The sequence below is a fragment of the Penicillium samsonianum genome (assembly GCF_028829775.1).
Source record: "Penicillium samsonianum strain IBT 33392 chromosome Unknown utg000003l_segment0_segment0, whole genome shotgun sequence".
NCBI classification, from domain to species: domain Eukaryota; kingdom Fungi; phylum Ascomycota; class Eurotiomycetes; order Eurotiales; family Aspergillaceae; genus Penicillium; species Penicillium samsonianum.
Window position 1 is genome coordinate 2,151,212 of NW_026643261.1, and position 17,195 is coordinate 2,168,406.

The following is a 17,195-nucleotide window of genomic DNA, read 5'->3' on the forward strand; positions in this document are numbered from 1 at the left end:
AAATACACAGTACCGAACGGTCTGGGGCCGGAAGTTCATGACAGGCTATACCCGGAACGTTGATTGTAAGAGTCCTGAGAATCATCAGAGACCCGTTCACGATTTGTTCGTCTGTCGTTCTGCAGGGTATGGTCCATTCTGCATCCGTTGCATCTGTCAGAATTGTCGGCAGGCTGGTATATCCAGAACTAATGCTGAGTGCTGAGCTCTGAGCGTGCCCAGAGCTGACACCTGCCGCAACCCACCCCAGACTAGACTGAGAGCTAGGATGGGGGTTGATTGTCGGAATTGTGGCCCAACTGACTGAATATCACATTGTGTTCATTCAACACATCTCAAGCTTGGCTCTTCAGCTGCGTCACAACATCATCGTCGGTAGGCTGGCGCTCGAAGTGCATCTCAAATTCGAGCACAACTTCAGCGCGTCGCATCACCCTAACGCGATAACACGGGGATTCGTCGAAGTTTTCATCGTTTCGGTAAACAATTGACCATCGGAGCTCGATTTTCCGTCTCCATGGGCGCGCGTATCCAAGTTTCTGCAGGTTCCCAGAAAACCCCATATTGCCGTACTAAATATCTTCCAGGTACTGCTGCAGCGTTGTGCGACTCGCGGCACGGACGTATCTGTCGTAATATCGAGCACCTCAAAGGTAGTGTCAGAGCCGTGGTCGATATACGTATAAAGAAGTGTTAAGTCTGTAAGGAGGAAATGGTCGGAGAGAAAGAGGGGAGGGATTTATGTAGAAGAGGAACTCCCAGAGCTAAGTGTTTGCTAGCTATAGATAACACTCTGAGGTCTTTTTTGAATGTTCTTTTTAGATATACTTTAGATTTGTTTTAGCTATCTCTTAGGTATCTTTTAGATATCTTTTTAGACATCTTTTCTTCTCAGTGTTATAGCTAGAAGGATAATTATTAGTGTACTATGTATCTGGGAGTAATCTGATCTTATTGGTGAATATTTAAGGAAAAAGTGGGGGCGTGTGGAGCTACCACTAACTTACTACTATCATCACATCAATACATATCTCACCCTACATCTCGAGAGCCGAGAGCTGTGAAGCGCCGAGGTAATCGGTACTACCAAGTCATGGATGTCGATATTGTCGCCTCGCACTTGGTCCCAATTGCTCCCGCGCCGGCTCGGACACCCTTCATCGCTGTCCAAGGTAGCCTCGAATTGACCACAATGCGCTTCAACTGCCAAGCTTGCGTGCGAAAGAAAACCAAATGCAATAAGAAGGTGCCAGCATGTTCGAGCTGCAGCAAAGCAAAGCTTCAGTGCGTCTACCAGGCTCCCCCGTCGCGAAAGAGACAGAGACAGCAAAGTCAGTTCGAAGACGTACATGAGCGATTAGCGCGGTACGAGCGCATCTTGCACGATAACAATCTTCTCCATACATCCTCTGCATCGACCCCATCCGACCAGAAGACGGAGGCATCAGTGGTCAGCGCACGGAACCCAACCCCAACTCTGGACTCACAACCCGCCAACTCGGGTAAACTTCTGTCCGCCGATGGCAAGTCTCGCTATATTGACAGTGTTCTCCTTGATGCTGGAGAGGGCGACCTATGTGAAGTATCCGATTCCGACCAGGATGACAGCCATCACGAGGATACCAGAGCTGATGAGAGCACCCCGACGGGTCTTCTGGGCATCCTCGCAGCACACACCATCTCTGGGGCCATACTCGGAAGCACGCAGAGCATCACCGGGCTACAACCTAGCTATGAGGAGGCGACCAAGCTCTGGAATGCGTACGTGCAAAACGTAGAATCTCTGTGCAAGGTTCTTCATATTCCGACTGTCGCAAAAATGGTCGATACGGTTTCAAAACAACCCTCCGTGGCCTCGAAGAGCGACGAATGCCTGCTTTTTGTCATATACTATTTCGCTGTGTTCTCCATGTCGCACACTGACTGTTTACAAGAGTTCAACCAACCGAGGAACGATTTGATGTCAAAATATCGGACTGCTGTACACCAGGCACTTATTAATGCGTCGTGGCTGAAAACGACATCAATGCCGGTATTACAGGCTTATACACTATTCCTCATTGCCATGCGCACTCAAATGGATTCTGACACGTTTTGGATTTTGACCGGTATTGCAATTCGCCTCGCACAACGCATGGGGCTCCACCGTGATGGTGAAAACCTCGGATTGCCACCCTTTGAGGTTCAGATGCGACGACGACTTTTTTGGCAGCTACTTCCGCTGGACAGCTATGCGGGTCAGGTTTCCGGCACTGGTATCGTTCTATCGCCGAATAGCTGGGATACTAAGCAACCCTTGAATATCAACGATGATCAGATTTTCCCTGGTATGACAGAGCCGCCCCTCGAACAGAGAAGCGCCACAGAAATGATTTTTTGCTTGTCTCGGATGGAACTTTCCAATTTCTATACTCGAACCGGAGTCAAATTGAAAGAAATGGGTGCCACAATTGAATTTAAGGATGCAGAGGATGTCGAAAGGCTTATTGACGAGGTCGAAGATCTCATCGAGACTAAGTTTCTTCGATACTGCGATATCCTGAATCCCTTGCACTTTTTTGCGACTGGAATCGCACGATCTGCGACCAATGCTGTTCGACTGCGGGCTCGAATGCCGCTGCTGATGACGCAAACCATTACAGATACGCAAAGGAGAGATATTTGTGCGCTCGCAGCAAGGATCCTCGATACAACCAGCGCTATCTACAGCAACCCCAGCATGCGGAAGTATCGATGGCAAATGCAAGCCTTCTTCCTGTGGGATGCCCTTCTCTGCATTCTACATAGTATCGCAGATATCGGATTCTACTCAAGCTCTGAGCTTAATAGTTCTTGGAACAAGGTTGCAGATGTCTATTCAAATCACGAAGAACTTGTCAAGGGCAAAAGAACCCTATACGTCACAATTGGTAAGCTAACCCTCAAGGCTTGGCTTGCGAATCCCCCAAGTCTGTCGTCCCCAGAGCCGGCTTTCATAACCGCGCTGTATGCCCAACAAGAACCGAAAGAGCGCAGGCATGGGCAGCAGGAGAGCATGGAAGAAGGAGGAGGAACCACCAAGCTTGTGCGTCCAGACGGTGCATGTGATTTTGATGAAGCTTTTGGCAACATTGATGGGACAGGCCTAGATTTAAATGGCGGGTTTGACCCTTCAGACTGGGTCTTTTGGGATCAGCTGTGTTGAGGAGCCAGCCTGGGCTGAGTGGGTGGCTTCTGCCCCTGGGCTTTGATTCGCGTCAAGAGTCCACATTCTCGAGGTAACTGGTGGTTATGTCTGCGATAGATCCGGATCAACAGGGGAGAAGCCGGAATGAGCTTCTAAGGGACAGATAGTACGGGCCCGCGTATGGGTTAGTGTCGAAAGGTTTGTTAGGAGTGCCCAAAGACTTCCTAAACTATAGATCAAGTGGCTCTCAGTAACGCTCGTGAATAAGCTTCTGACTCTGTAACAGGAACTGATGAGACAGCAAGAAGCGATAAAGCTTGGCTCCCTTGTGACGTCTTTTTGGTTGTCATTTTAGATGTCATTTTTGTAGATATTTCCCCCCTTATGGTATTGTTGCTAGAATATAGGTGAAAACAGCTTAAATTGTGCAAAACGACTTTTCTATGTATAACCTTTGATTCACACCCGAATTCCTGGTCAGCCAAATCCTCACAAACTTGGCTATTTTAGACAGCCCGCTGCATTCAGCACACCCTCTCACATCACAATCCACTCCCGACTTAACCAGCAGCGTACCTGGAAAAGGCACGGAGCTTAGGCCCAAAGAAATAAAATGCAAAAGGTGCCGACCAACCAATAGCCATGGTAATGAAAGCCAGCACACTCGTGCCCCAGCCATAGCCGAGAGACGAATACATATACGGAGCGAAGAGTGGGAACCCAAAGCCACACAGACTGCGCAGGATAGCACAGGCCGCCATAGCACTAGCCGCGTAGGTTTCATAGCTGTCGACAATATACATCTGCATGCCCTGCAGACAGGAGATCGTGCCTGCGGTGAAGATCAGCGCCCCGATATTGGGCATGATCCAGTGCGTATTCCCGATACTCCAGCCATACCAGAAGAGGCCGATGGTGCTAATAACAGAGCCGACGGCCAACGACGGCATGCGGTACTCGGGCTTGCCGATGTTGTTGTTTCGCGCCTTGAGGGTCTTATATATTCGGTCGACTAGCTTGAGGTTGAAGAAGAGGCCGGCAAATGACCCAATGGCGATGGATATGTAGTTTAGTCCGCCGATGCTGGGACTCTCGTGGTATACCTCTGTCCAGATATCCGGGAACGTCGCAAGCATGAGGTATGTTACGCCGAAGAGATAGGCCATGTAGATGGCCATGCAGAAGACGATGGGCTGTGTTGTAAACAGAAGTACCGGTCGCTCGAAGGCATGTAGAAGCTTGTAGACAAGCGTCTCTACCTTCTCGTCGGTATGCATATTGCTGTTTCCCGTCTTCTGGATGAGAATGTCGCATCGTTTGCGTAGGAGCGTAGCCGGATGACACTCACGCAGCCAGATGAACCCGGCAACCTGGACCATGACGGCGGCGGCAGAGGTTGCCCAGAAGACCCAGCGCCATGTCGAGTACTGGGCGATAAAGCCACCTGCAATTGGTCCAATGACAGGTCCGAGAAGTGGCCCAAGAGTGTAGATGCCCATGGCCTTGCCACGTTCTTCGGCGCTCCACATATCGCTGCATGTAAGACTGGTTAGTGATTGTAGGATTTCTCGGGGATTTTTTAATTCCTTCGCTAACCTAATGGCACCTCCTCCAATTGCGAGCGGCGCACTGCCACCAATGCCGGCAAGAAAGCGGAAAGCAAAGAGTTGGGACTTTGTCTGGGCGAAACCGCATCCCAGATTCCAAGCTATGTACCACACGTTGCTAACTTGGAGCAGACGCACACGGCCGTAGAGCTCCGAAGCTGGACCGAAGAAGGTGGGGCCAATGGAGTAGGCTAGGATGAAGATGCCCATGGATAGGTATATTTCGAGGTCGGAGTGCATCCCTAGGGCCTTGCCTAGATCTTGCATGGCCGGGGCAATCATGGATGATGAGACTGGCGAGATGAAGACGAAGAGGGAGATAGCACAAGTATTCTTCCACTTTAAACTCTTAGACCAGTTCTTTGGGTTTGCTCGATCATCTGGTCCGCTCCATGTGACGAGATCTGGGTTTATGTTGGTATCGGAATCGAGAGAGGGCTCAGTTAGGGTTGTGGGTTTGGCTGCTTCGAGGTCTTTCGTCTCTTGGAAGCCCTCGTCGGGGGCGCTTGACCTCCTATTGCTCATCTTAGGATAGATATCAGATAGATTGAAATGAAGAGCGTAGTTTTTTTAATATTATACTACCAGATATTAACCTCAGTTGTTAGTTATATACTTCTAGAACAGTTCACTATACCTATTATCTAGCCAATCACCGGGCCGTATTTCACATCGAGGCCGGAACACCGACGCACCGTCCAATAGGACGAAGTAATTCTTCGGGCCCGCTGGCGACGGCCCGCCACGCTGTCCAATGGGAGGCTCTATTCTTCGGGCCCGGCCCCGTCTGGCCCTTTACCGCTGTTTGCCTGAGGCCGAAGGTCGACTACGTAGTCCTCGGGACGCAGAAGATCTATTTGGGCTCTATTTTAAATAGACAACGGGCCATAGCCCCAAGAAAATGTATATCTTTCATTTTATTAAACTACCTAGCCTATTAGTATTAAGTATTAGATATTTATGTTAAGCTCATTGATGCTACTGATTCCGCAAGTGATCGAACACAAACGTCCGATCTCTCCAGTCCAACTGGCTGGCTTATATTGTAGCGCATGAAGAGTTCCACCGGTGCTGTATCCTCGTTCTCGAAGCTCCACAGTTGAGAATACTGTAGAACCAAAATGTCTCCATCAAATGAAGCTTGAATGATCCTTCCGTGCTGTTCGCCCATATAGGAGAGAACTAATAACTATATATAGGTAGAGACAGGGGTTAGTAAGACCTAAGACTATCATGCAGTGTACTTAGGTAAGTTACTTACTGGATGGATAGGATATCTCCGGAAGGGCCTGTGAGATGTTCGAATGAGCATCATGACGACTATAGCTCTTACTTCATGAAGCGTGAGACACTGGTCGTTATGATTTGCAGGGACGTGTGCGATAGTTTCCATAATCGCATGTGGCATAGGTGAGCTTTCGTCACCGTCTTCTAGGACGCTTTCGATCCGCCAGTGTGGGCCAAAGCCCCTCTCACAAGTCCAGGGGTCATTTCTATTTCCTTTCGTCCTGGTTGGTATTCAGCATATGTATTCAAACCCCTGAAAATCCTCACTATTTACTTACCGCTGCACTCTAAGAGATCCAAGGTCAAGAAGAGAAGAGCATGTCGGTCGCCCCTTCCGGTGCTGACCCATTTGCCAGTACATATAGTACTGTGTATCTCGGGCATGGGTCTCCCACTGGTCCGGCCCCGACACCATCATGGCTTCCTCATAAGAGTGCCGTGCAAGTGTGAGAGGGTCTTCTGCATTTGGACAGTCTGTGAGGACGTCTCTCAAATGGGAATCAAAGTCTGGGCGGTTATCCAGCTTTGCATAGTTATGGGCCTCGATTACCGAAGTGTCCAAGGGATATTTTTCGAGGACTCTCTCCGGGTGAGGCAGGAAAAAACATGGTTGAAATTGCAGAATACCATGATCTGTTATTCCCACTTGAAAAGCTTGGATTCCGAGACCTTGAAGATCGCTAGGGGAGAGAAAGAAGTATTCCCAGTCCTGGACTCGTTGACGAAGGTTCTTTAGAACATCGTGCCGCCTGGTTAGGGTTTGTGCATCCATCTCCATAGAGAAATAGCGAGATCATGAAAGTGGAGAGAAAAAGGAGAAAGGGCGAGAGGAATAATCCGTGTGAGTGAGATAGAGTGTGTGTGGAAGTGACAATTGTTAAGAATGATGTATACTAGACCGGGCGGTCAATGCTGCCCTCGAAAGCCGGCGTGTCCAGAACACCTCGGAGTCACTCGCAGTAGGTACATACAAAGTACCTTGTTATGGATACCATGGGGAGGTTGTCTTGAGAGCAATAAAAATTTGAAACCCCAAATCAGATCTCAAGGAAATGTAATGCGAAGTGGTGTGACAGTTATGGAAGGCAGTATGGGGGCTAGCAATATTTTTACCATAGCAGTTGCTGCAACTACATATCCTCATCCAATGAATGTCTTTTGGCCTCAGTCCCCATTCATATATAGTAATTCTTCTGTAACAGTGATAAGAAATTGGAACCAGGATGTAGTACATATGTAGTAATGATCACTCAATTCTATTGAATAAAATCGAGAAGGACTATGTAATGATGTGACCCCAAACTCCCGTAAAACCTTGTGCCTATATAATGCTTACGAGTGCCTCCAAGTATCTCCAAGGACCTGGCCATCTCCAAATATATATGTATGCATGCCAGTGGATTGTATACATTATGTGGCCATGGATATCCCGAGCCATTTTCCGATCTCCATGCGTGAATTAGGGAATGAATGTTCATCTCAGGTCAATAATGGACATAGCATTTAAAGGCCCCTGTCTAGAAAGACCTTTCTAGAAGGACACAGGAAAAGAGGTGAAGATAAGCTTAAATCCTCGGTCCAGTCACTCCATACGACATCTGGGGATCGGGACAATCACGACAATCCGACGATAACGACATCGTGCAGACTTACAACCAATCTCCCAAGGCTGTTACCATATCGCTGACAAATGGAGCGAATATACCCCCGCAGTATAAGTTGATACAAGTACTCGGTGTTTTGCTGATTTACTTTAAAAGATACTACTATTCATCCCAAGACACCAGGAGACAATCCCTTCACTCACCATGAGACCCGTTACAGTTGGAATTGTGTCGATCGGAGACATGGGCCTAGGTATGGCCAGACTCCTAAAAGCCCACGATTACCGAGTTGTCACGGTCGCAGAAGGAAGAAGGTACGACACCAGAGGCGAAAACCAAAGCCGCTCACTAACGGCCGGCAGTGAACACACACTGGCGCGAATCCATTCCACAGGAATCGAGATCCTCCCTTCAGACCAAGCACTAGTAATCCAAGCCGACTACGTACTTTCGATCGTGCCACCACGGCACGCAGTGGCGACAGCGCGACGAATAGCAGATGCATACGCACAGCCATCGACCGGCAGTCTCCGAGAGGCAATAGAGGACCTAGAAAGCAAGCCGAAGCGGTCCAAGCTCTACTACCTCGAGCTCAACGCGGTACCCGCCCGACTGGCGTCGGAGGTGGCGGCGCAGTTCGACGAGCCAACCACAACCACGGACGGGGACCGAGGGTGCCACTTCCTCGATGGCGGAATCATTGGGATGCCGCCATCACAAAGCACGCAAGACGGGAGCTGGAAGAAACCTAGCGTGATGCTGTCCGGGTTGGTGGATCTGGCCCCGAGGTTTGCGGCACTAGCCAGCGTCCTGAATATAAGGCTTGTCTCAGCTCGGATTGGCGCCGCATCCACGCTCAAACTATCATTCTCTGCGCTGACCAAAGGTCTTACCGCGCTGTCTATTCTGTCCTTCTCCACTGCGCAGAAGGAGTCGATGTTGCCGGAGTTACTGGCGTTGCTGGAGGAATACTCACCACGCACTGCTGCACTCGCGACGAAGGGGGTGGTTGCTATGAGTCCCAAGGCATACCGGTGGGAGGATGAAATGCGTGGGATTGGGGAGGCGTTTGATGCAGAGGGTGCATGGAATGGGATCGGGGCCGATGTTTATGGAGGGCTTGCTGAGATCTATCGGACCATTGCGGAAGATACCGTATTAGGTGAGGAAAGAGTGGAGCATCGAGTCCGAGGTTTAACGGTTGAAGACGCCGCTCAGATCATAGCTCAAAGGAAAAAGTAAGCCTTCCAAGGTTGAGTAATATGTATTAGCATAAAGCATATGTCATAAGGACGATCGAATGTTTCTAGACTACGCGGGAGGGGGATTTCGCTTCCGGTGCCAAGCTTCGGGGTTTATTTAATTACTAGTCCGCGTCATCCGTGATGCGCGGAAATGACGAACAATTTATGTACGGAGTACTCCGTACTGTTGAAGAGTATAGGATACGAAGTAGGATACACTTGCACTTTAGTATTATAATTTTTACATTAACTTGTGTACATATTATTGTACATACATGTACTTTGTGTTCCTTGATCCATATAATTCGAGTACTCCGTACTCCGTACCTTTATCTTCATCAGGTACTGGTTCCGAGGCAAGTGGAGATGGTCAAGGCCCCCCTTCCTTTTCTTCTCCAAGAGCTTGATATCTCTCTGAATCTGGAGAAAGCTGTTTTATATGCTTATAAAGTGTATATTTATATCTTATTTCTTATATCTTTTATATTCCTTATATAATCTCCATACTCCATATATCTCTATATAGTACCTACATACCTACTACAGTACAAAGCGGTGAATCTCCCAACCGACGAACCAGAACTCGCGATCACGACATTTCTCCATTCTATCAGATCATCGACTAGCATCGTTTTTCTCTCCTGGTCTTTCTCTTTTGCCCCCCCTTTTATTAAAACAACTCCATTTATTTCCCTTTTAATTCGTTCTGGTGGAACTCCCGCGGCATGCGACGATGAAGTGACCTTCTTCGAGGTGATCGTGGCCGAGAACTCAACTTCCCGGTCTTTTACTACCTACCTTGTCTCACTCTTATTTGTTTTTTTTTTTTTACCTTTTTTCGCCCTGATTTATATTAATTGGGTGATTTTTTTGGGTGTGATTCTGATTTGCTTCATAGAAAATCCCATCCTGATCTGGGGTTACCAACATCACAAGCCCCTCTTCTCTCTCTCACATAACCCTAAAGGCCAAGGGGGCTGAACTTCTCTTTTCTTATTTCTTTTCCCTCTTCAACCATGCCGGGGGAACAACCATCTTTGCCAGGTCCAGGTCCCGTCTTCGACAAACTTGAGAACTTCAATTTTTTGATGTCGCGCCACGATCCAGCAGCCAAGACTCGACAGTACTCATTTGACGCTGATACCGGGCTGGTCCCGTTCGGCAACGTGAGTATGGATTACGATCAGACCGAAGGCATGGGCGGTCTATCTGTCAGTTCCTATGAGAGTATAGAAGACGACCGCAGCTCCCTCGATCTCCGAGGCTATCCCTATCATGGTACGTGTCAAGCTTTTGAGACTTTATGCCCAACGTTGCATTTGTTACGCCATCGCGCCTGTGTCTGAGCTTTAGTTTGGGGCTTGAAAATTCCCATGTCTGAAAATTGAAGTTCGATCTCTTTTTTTTCTGGTCTGAATTTATCCCTGTTTATTTTAAAATGAAAAGGCCCTGGATAGCCGCGCGCTGAACCTCTTCCTCTTCCTCTTCCCCCAACACAGTCATGTCCAAATTTCATTTCGAGTTTAAAAAAGGGCTCGAGGCTGCAAAGGCCCAGGATGTGAGCAGTGACATGCATCTCCCATCTCCAATGGTGGAAGGAGATCACCGTCGGTGCTCCTATAATGCACGAGCACGCAATCCCGCAATGAAATGACAAACGCCAGTTGCCTGCTGACGATTAACTGCACATCCCCTTGAAACCCTTCTTGAGCTTATATCCTTCGGAATATGATTTGCACTTCCCGACCCATGGGGCTCATTCCCGAGGGGTTATATCGACTTCGATCGCTTACAACATCCATAGGCCCTCCCGGCGAGAAGCCCGTCAACTACACTCTTCCAGAGCACATGATGCCCTACTCAGCTCATTCAATTTACCCACCAGTCCCATATGCGCCCGACGAGCTCGGCCATGCAACTCCATCCGATGTTTCCTCATCCATCTCCCCGCCCAACGGCCAAATGGGAAACACCAAGTACAGCACCTCCATCTCCGGCGATCGCATCGCCGCCGCCCTCGACCAAGAGGAGGGCGTCCGTGGTGCCGCAGAGGAAGATCGTCGTCGTCGAAATACCGCCGCTAGCGCCCGCTTCCGTCAGAAGAAGAAGCAGCGTGAGCAGGTCCTCGAACGTACTGTTCGGGAAACTACTGAGAAGAACGCTTCCCTTGAGGCTCGTGTCGCACAGCTTGAGATGGAGAATCGTTGGTTGAAGAACCTCCTCACTGAGAAACATGATGCTGGTTCTCGTTTGCCTGCTCCGACTAAGGATAGCTCGGTTCTCGAGCTAAAAGGCCCTGGCGGGAATACCAGACAAAAACATATTCAGCCCAAAAAGAAGGGCGTTGGCACCGAGGAGTGACGAACCAAATGGAAGAATGTGTGTTTTTTTGGTCGTTTGTTTGCGTTGCTGTTTGTCATTCTGTTCTTTCTTTGTATCATCTCCCCAGCCTACGGTCTCCTACTCTACAAGGCGTCCGTACCGAATCAGTATTCTGCTTTTTTACCGTCTACTCGCTTTGCTATGGTGTCTTGCACTTATCTCTCCCCTTTCAGTCAAATCCAACGACAGAATGAAAATGGGATAGATGAGTGCAGACAAATGACGATGTCACGACCCTTCTCTTCTTCTCGTTCGCCCGGCTCTCCCGACCGTGGCTTTTTCGACTTCTAGGGATGGTCTTTGCTTCTGCACTTCAGATCTGGCACTTTCGTTTGATGTTTCAATCCCTCCCACTCTCTACTCTCGCCTCCCTACCATCGGGTTGATATTTTTATCTGGCTCTTCTACCTTCTCTACATCCTATCAACCCTTCCTATCCCATTTCCATCAGATCGTGTGCTGCGAAGGCTTGTTTCATTTTTCTTCCTTTCCCCTGGTTTGCGGGAAAGGAGATGAGTTGGCGGTGTTGTGGTCCAGACTCGGGAAGTCGAATTTTGTTTTTTTCCTTTTATGGTATTGGTTCTATATTTGATATCTTTTTCTTTACGCTGTGGGATTTGCCTTTTCTATTTTCTTTGGTTTCCTCCGTTGCTAGCTATTATGGACTGGAATGCGTGCAATATAAACTCTGGGGTTTATTGCTATACGAATTACCTTTCTTGCTACTATAGAGTATTCTACTGCAATAGGTAGCTCTATAGGATTATCTAGATACGTAATATCAAAGACGTAAAAGCAGCGGTGAGTGACGTGCTCTTTCTGGCGTGCTATATCAGAGTGATTTCCTCACTGAGATCGAATACCATTGGAGAATACAATGTGGTGTCTCACTTTTCCCGAGGTCCGGGGTAAGGGTCTATTCTCCACAGGGCTGCGCTGTTCAGATGAACTGCACGCCACACAGACTGCACTTTTTGAAATCAGGCTAAACTTATGCGCGTATACCTACCCAGGTAACTAGTTAGGTACTGAGTACTACATGTAGTGATATAAGTTTCTGCAAACAATCCATTAGAACACCATAATTACCTTGGACTATCCTAATACTCGAAAAACAAAGAAACCAAAACAGGCCAACGTAAGATGGTATTACATCAATTAAGTAGAAACAGGGAATGGAAATAAGGAAAAAAAAGAACAAGAAACAAAAAAAACCCAGACAATTCCCAATCGCACTGATCTCAGAGTACATCTCCAATTCCGTGGAGAAAGGAAAAAGGGAAATTAGACCCACGTCCTCCGATCTAAGCATGGAGAAGTGGACATCACCCCCCAAGCACGATTCATAGCCGTTGGATCACGACATTGAGAGGCGTTCATGTGAAAAAAAGGCGTCAAACATCCAAAGGTGCATGGCGTGATTGATGTGCGTATTCTTCGAGAATAGCACGGAATCAAGGATAAAACGAACATAGTATATGGAAGATCAGAAGCACAGGGGGTTTTGGTAAAAGGAACGTGGAGATGAAAAAAACGAAGGGACAGATACTAGATCATACCCATGCATCTGCCGAAATTTCAGCCGTCAGATTCGTGAGGGAAAAGATGTGGGAATCTTTCTCGTCCATGCCTTATGCGGCAATAGGCTCACGCTCCTCTTCACGGCCTCGCAGCTCGCCCTCAATATGGCTGCCTCCATCGTCACCATCCTCGTAGGTGGGGTGCTGGTCAGCCGGGAGCCAAGAATCGCGATCCCCAGCCAAGGGATGGTCCTGTGCAGACAAATCCACGCCCTCGTGGTTCTTGCTGAGGTTAGAGCGGTGGCGCTGGGAGAGGGTGCGGGAGCGCTGGGAGAGACCAGACTTGACGACTGCCTTGGAGGAGACCCAGTTGGTGAGGGCATCCTCGCAGTCCTGGATGATGGCCTTGGAGGCATCGTAGCCATCGTAGGCGTGGCGGGTCTCGCCGGGAGTGACGGGGGTGTCGTCGATCAGGTCGAGGAGGTGCTTTCCGTATCCGGCGACGATGGCGACCTTCTCGCAGTGCTCGCGGAGCGCATCAAACTGGTACTGGAAGGCGGCCTTGACCTTCTCGCGGGTGATGTTGGACAGCTGGGCTTCGGCGACTAGGGACTCGGCTTCGGCGCGGACTAGCTCTTGCTCCAGGACGTCGATGCGAGGCGAGTTGGGGTCCTTGTACTTCAGCTTGGCGATCTCATCGGTGATCTTTTGCTTGCCTGGAGATGATCACATTCAATTAGTTAATGCTGGGGAGTTGAGCGGTCAACACCGATGCTGGGAGAATCTTACGGTCTCGGCTGGGCTGTACGGAAGCCTCGATGTTGCGGATGCTCTTAATGGTGACACGGTACTGGTCGTAGCGGTCAACGAACATATCCTCCAGCTCACCGATCTCGTAGATCAGCACGCCGAGCTTGTCCGTCACATCCGACACATCCTCATCGCATGCTTCACCCCAGATGGAAAGTTGTTGCTATGGCGACCGAGTCAGTTTTCAATTTGTCCAACGACCATCACAAATTCAGGGCCATCCACGTACAGCGACTTCCATGCGTTCCCGAGCTACGAGCTCCATGCTGCGCATGGCGTTCTTCTCCATCTTGACGAGCTGCGACAGCTTCTTGGCGAGATCGGGTCCAAAGGCACCGGCGGCGTTCTTGCGGAAAGCATGGCCTGGTCGCAGGATGTTAGTGATTTCAATTTCCTCAGCGATCTCTCCGACGACTGGTGGTTCTCCAATTCGGCTGTCTTCTCTCTCGGGGGGTGGAACGGGGGAAGTGTCGATGGCGGCCCAATTTTAGGCAGCCTCCAACCCGACCAACACCCTCAAGAGATTTCCAGTCGTCGAAGCCAATCGCAGAAAATATCTCGCAATCGCACTTACCGATTCCGCCCTTCCCTAGCCATCTCCCGCTCTTGGTTGTGGACGGTGGTGGTGGTGGGCTCTCGACCTGCGAGGCGGTCGGGAGGCGCGACTGGCGCATGGAATAGGTGCGATGCATGGTTTGGACACGGAAATTGGAGATAGGAAGATGATTGTAGAGATGTAGAAATTGTTGTTTCTGTAGAAAAGAAATTAGAGAGAAGAAAATAATACTTTCCAGTGCCTTGCGCAGTAGTGACGTGAGCTTAAAGAGGGGGCTCTTCTTTTTTTTTCTTGGAGTACGTACTTGACCTGGATATGACGAAAAATCGACTGCAAACGGAGGGAGATATACCTAGGTAGGCCTTTTCAATGACAGCTGATTTGAAGAAGTGAAGTTCTCCTGGAAGCTCTCGGGTAGTGACGTCGACTATTTTCTGTCCAAAGGGAGAGAAAACTGATCGGACTGATCGGGGGATCGGGATTGGACGGACTTTGGGGAAATTAAGACGCTAAGAGACCTAAAGAGTCTTAAGTGCAGTAAATCAAGCCCCGACTAGCTTTCTTTAAGCCAATAGTCTGTCGATCGTGTTGAGTTGCATTATTTTTCGAGTCTTCACGATCACCGACGTCATCGACTTCCCCCTGATGTCATGGAGTTTCTGAAAGGTTGCATTTTTATATTAGACGGTTATATATACCGTTTATATGCTAACATCTAACAGTAACCATGAGTGCCTGGATTTCTCCCTTTAAAGCTTTGATAGCCCCTTTCTGATAGGAACTGCAAGTATGTACATATGTACCTAGGTAGCTCACTATATAGAGCTATACCATTGGTGCCCCCAGTTCCACTGATCGCTGATCGCGGAGATCGTGGAACTCCTGTTCGTGGGGAAACCCATGTGGTCTCGGCTTTGAATTCCGCTAATTCGGACCTACATACGGTTGTACCTTACAAGAGTAAACACCGAAGCAAGATAATGACAACGAAAAGTACTAGTATGGGTGAAATTAAGAACTCATGGTCCGATTGTTCTTCGCCGAACACATTGGCCCCGAGTCGATGTAGTCACTGATTGCCCAACTCGTTCGTTCAAACTGCCTTGAAAGCCCAGCCTCGTCTCCCAATACTAGCTGTTCTTCGGATCTTGACCTTTCTGAGGAATATGGTTTCCTTGTATGTGGAGAGGAAGCCATTCTCCAGCTCCGGCAGATAATGTGCAACTTGCCCTGTAAGATAGTATAACTGTTAGTACGTTGATATATGTGAGTATAGTGCATATCATACCAATTTCACGCCGAAACCCGGCCTCATATCCGTCGTTAAACAGTTCCAATCCTTGAGCATGCTGAAGTGCTCCCGGAGCCATGGGGCTTTGGTTTCCCCAATAAACGGAAGAGTACACCCGGTATCGGATGTACTTTGCCTTTGCGTCCTCCGATCCCCATCTGTCATTGTCGTCGTCCGCGGTGGAAATTTTGGCTGCGAGGTCTTTAATGTTGGTCATTTGAGAATATCCATGGATATGTATCTTTCCAATTTGCCGACGGACCCATCCCACTCTGAGTCTGTTTTTCATGTTTTTGGTTCACGGGTCTTGCATTCAATAAATAGGCATCTCTTGAGCTTTTTGAAGTGGATATCGAAGAGTACAGACACCAAACAGCACAAAAATAGGCCAAAGGGCGTCCCGAATTCTTTCTGATGGGAATTTGAGCTTTCTCACAAATTCCTTTGACTGAAGTGCAACTATCTTGCTCGACGCCATAATTAGCGCTCACGGCCCAATAAAGTGCGCACTCTGTTCCGCAGCTGTGACAAGAAGTGGTTCCAAAGGCTCACACAAACAATGCCATAGATGGTCCTCCGCAATTTCTCCCATTGTAAGCGGGAAAACGCCATCGAAGAATCTGTAACCAGGGGTGGTCGACGCGGTCTTCGCGACATCTCAAGTTTGAACCGTGTGTTTTGCCGGCCTATGCCTCTGCAATGAATGGGATGTTCACTAAGGGCTTTGGCCTCCAGTTTGGTACAAAATTCCAAAGTACACCCTCCTCGTTTGCCAAGGCATAGCGCCATTTGAATTGGTCATGCACCCTCTTAGCATGCGAGTTTGCATCCCCTTTTGAGGAAACGTCTTGTCGTATTTAAGCTCCTCTGTGCGCGGGCATGGGAAGCGCTTTCGCTCCATTGATATGTTGATGAAAGTGGTTGGGGAGATGAAGGTTCACGAGTGTCTGTTGTGCATCTCGGAGCCAGAGTGGTGGTATGTCACGCGTTCCTTAAAAATCCCTCATTTTTAGCAATATCAAAATGGGACCGCACAACTGGCCCTTCGCTTGGCTCGGTTATTATTCATCATATTGTCGGCGAATTTATCGTGAGAACGTCAGCGTAAGCGATGGCACTCCCACCATGCGAACACATCCTTCTCGAACACTCATGGTATTTGCCCAATTTCGATAAGTCGCCGATGGTCGGAAGGAGCAATCCGTACGTACATGTCCGAGCAAGGTAGCCGAGTTCGGAGTAATAGACCAAATCACCCGACAAAAGATGCCACAATAGACGCACGAAGTAGGGGTTATAGAAACGCCAACCCCTTCATTGGGTGAAATATAAGCAAATACGAGGAGAAGAAGAAGAAGAAGAAGAAGAAGAAGAAGGGTTTAGCGATCAGACAACTCTGTACTTGGCCTAACTTCGTTCCATTTGCGATCAAAGCGTCACGCATCTCATCCGCTGACAAGGTCAGGGAGAGGTAGGGTCGTGCCCTCTGCTCGGCCCGGTAGAGCCTTCCCAGGAGCCTCATCAACTTGGCCCTGGGGATATCGGGCAACCCGTGTCGCCTGATCGGCCTCTTTCCAAGGCAGGAGCTTTGTCAATAGGAGAGTCGACGGGTGCAGAATACATATATGTAGGCACTATAATTTAAGATGAGCGAGGACTCTAAATTCGCCGAGCAAGAAAGCGCACAAATTGAGTTTAATCGACGCCGTGGATAGTCTGAATGGAAGG

General features: G+C 48.8%; 8 protein-coding genes across 8 annotated transcripts; 3 read left to right on the top strand and 5 right to left on the bottom strand.

Moving 5' to 3' along the window:
- Nucleotides 1-335: 335 nt before the first annotated feature.
- Nucleotides 336-563, bottom strand: N7471_004396 (uncharacterized protein; the record flags this gene model as incomplete). Its single annotated transcript, XM_057277115.1, has 1 exon — nucleotides 336-563. The coding sequence occupies one exon, from the start codon at nucleotides 561-563 to the stop codon at nucleotides 336-338; it is 228 nt and encodes a 75-aa protein (XP_057136725.1).
- Nucleotides 564-1,093: 530 nt separating this feature from the next.
- On the top strand, nucleotides 1,094-3,184 carry N7471_004397 (putative C6 transcription factor; the record flags this gene model as incomplete). Its single annotated transcript, XM_057277116.1, has 1 exon — nucleotides 1,094-3,184. The coding sequence occupies one exon, from the start codon at nucleotides 1,094-1,096 to the stop codon at nucleotides 3,182-3,184; it is 2,091 nt and encodes a 696-aa protein (XP_057136726.1).
- Nucleotides 3,185-3,726: 542 nt separating this feature from the next.
- N7471_004398 (MFS transporter) lies at nucleotides 3,727-5,298 on the bottom strand (the record flags this gene model as incomplete). Its single annotated transcript, XM_057277117.1, has 2 exons — nucleotides 3,727-4,699; nucleotides 4,763-5,298. 2 exons carry the CDS (start codon nucleotides 5,296-5,298, stop codon nucleotides 3,727-3,729), a joined length of 1,509 nt encoding a protein of 502 aa, XP_057136727.1.
- Nucleotides 5,299-5,731: 433 nt separating this feature from the next.
- Nucleotides 5,732-6,838, bottom strand: N7471_004399 (uncharacterized protein; the record flags this gene model as incomplete). The annotated part of the gene is made up of 3 exons (XM_057277118.1): nucleotides 5,732-5,962; nucleotides 6,035-6,281; nucleotides 6,339-6,838. The coding sequence occupies 3 exons, from the start codon at nucleotides 6,836-6,838 to the stop codon at nucleotides 5,732-5,734; spliced, it is 978 nt and encodes a 325-aa protein (XP_057136728.1).
- Nucleotides 6,839-7,658: 820 nt separating this feature from the next.
- On the top strand, nucleotides 7,659-8,906 carry N7471_004400 (DUF1932 domain-containing protein; the record flags this gene model as incomplete). The annotated part of the gene is made up of 1 exon (XM_057277119.1): nucleotides 7,659-8,906. Exon 1 carries the CDS (start codon nucleotides 7,869-7,871, stop codon nucleotides 8,904-8,906), a length of 1,038 nt encoding a protein of 345 aa, XP_057136729.1. The 5' UTR covers nucleotides 7,659-7,868.
- Nucleotides 8,907-9,924: 1,018 nt separating this feature from the next.
- On the top strand, nucleotides 9,925-11,269 carry N7471_004401 (bZIP transcription factor; the record flags this gene model as incomplete). Its single annotated transcript, XM_057277120.1, has 2 exons — nucleotides 9,925-10,186; nucleotides 10,713-11,269. 2 exons carry the CDS (start codon nucleotides 9,925-9,927, stop codon nucleotides 11,267-11,269), a joined length of 819 nt encoding a protein of 272 aa, XP_057136730.1.
- Nucleotides 11,270-12,921: 1,652 nt separating this feature from the next.
- On the bottom strand, nucleotides 12,922-14,312 carry N7471_004402 (Eisosome component PIL1/LSP1 family protein; the record flags this gene model as incomplete). The annotated part of the gene is made up of 4 exons (XM_057277121.1): nucleotides 12,922-13,526; nucleotides 13,600-13,783; nucleotides 13,850-13,983; nucleotides 14,195-14,312. The coding sequence occupies 4 exons, from the start codon at nucleotides 14,310-14,312 to the stop codon at nucleotides 12,922-12,924; spliced, it is 1,041 nt and encodes a 346-aa protein (XP_057136731.1).
- An 855-nt stretch (nucleotides 14,313-15,167) lies between these two features.
- N7471_004403 (uncharacterized protein) lies at nucleotides 15,168-16,492 on the bottom strand. Its single transcript, XM_057277122.1, has 3 exons — nucleotides 16,020-16,492; nucleotides 15,465-15,926; nucleotides 15,168-15,406 (listed from the first exon to the last, which is right to left on the bottom strand). The coding sequence occupies exons 2-3, from the start codon at nucleotides 15,754-15,756 to the stop codon at nucleotides 15,270-15,272; spliced, it is 429 nt and encodes a 142-aa protein (XP_057136732.1). The 5' UTR covers nucleotides 15,757-15,926; nucleotides 16,020-16,492; the 3' UTR covers nucleotides 15,168-15,269.
- Nucleotides 16,493-17,195: the final 703 nt, after the last annotated feature.

What these genes read in the sequence shown, in the direction of transcription:
- N7471_004403 (XM_057277122.1), bottom strand. Translation starts at nt 15,756, where the DNA reads ATGAAAAACAGACTCAGAGTGGGATGGGTCCGTCGGCAAATTGGAAAG. An exon ending in CGGGTTTCGGCGTGAAATTG is followed by an intron (nt 15,407 to 15,464) that starts GTATGATATGCA and finishes ACTATCTTACAG; the next exon opens with GGCAAGTTGCACATTATCTG.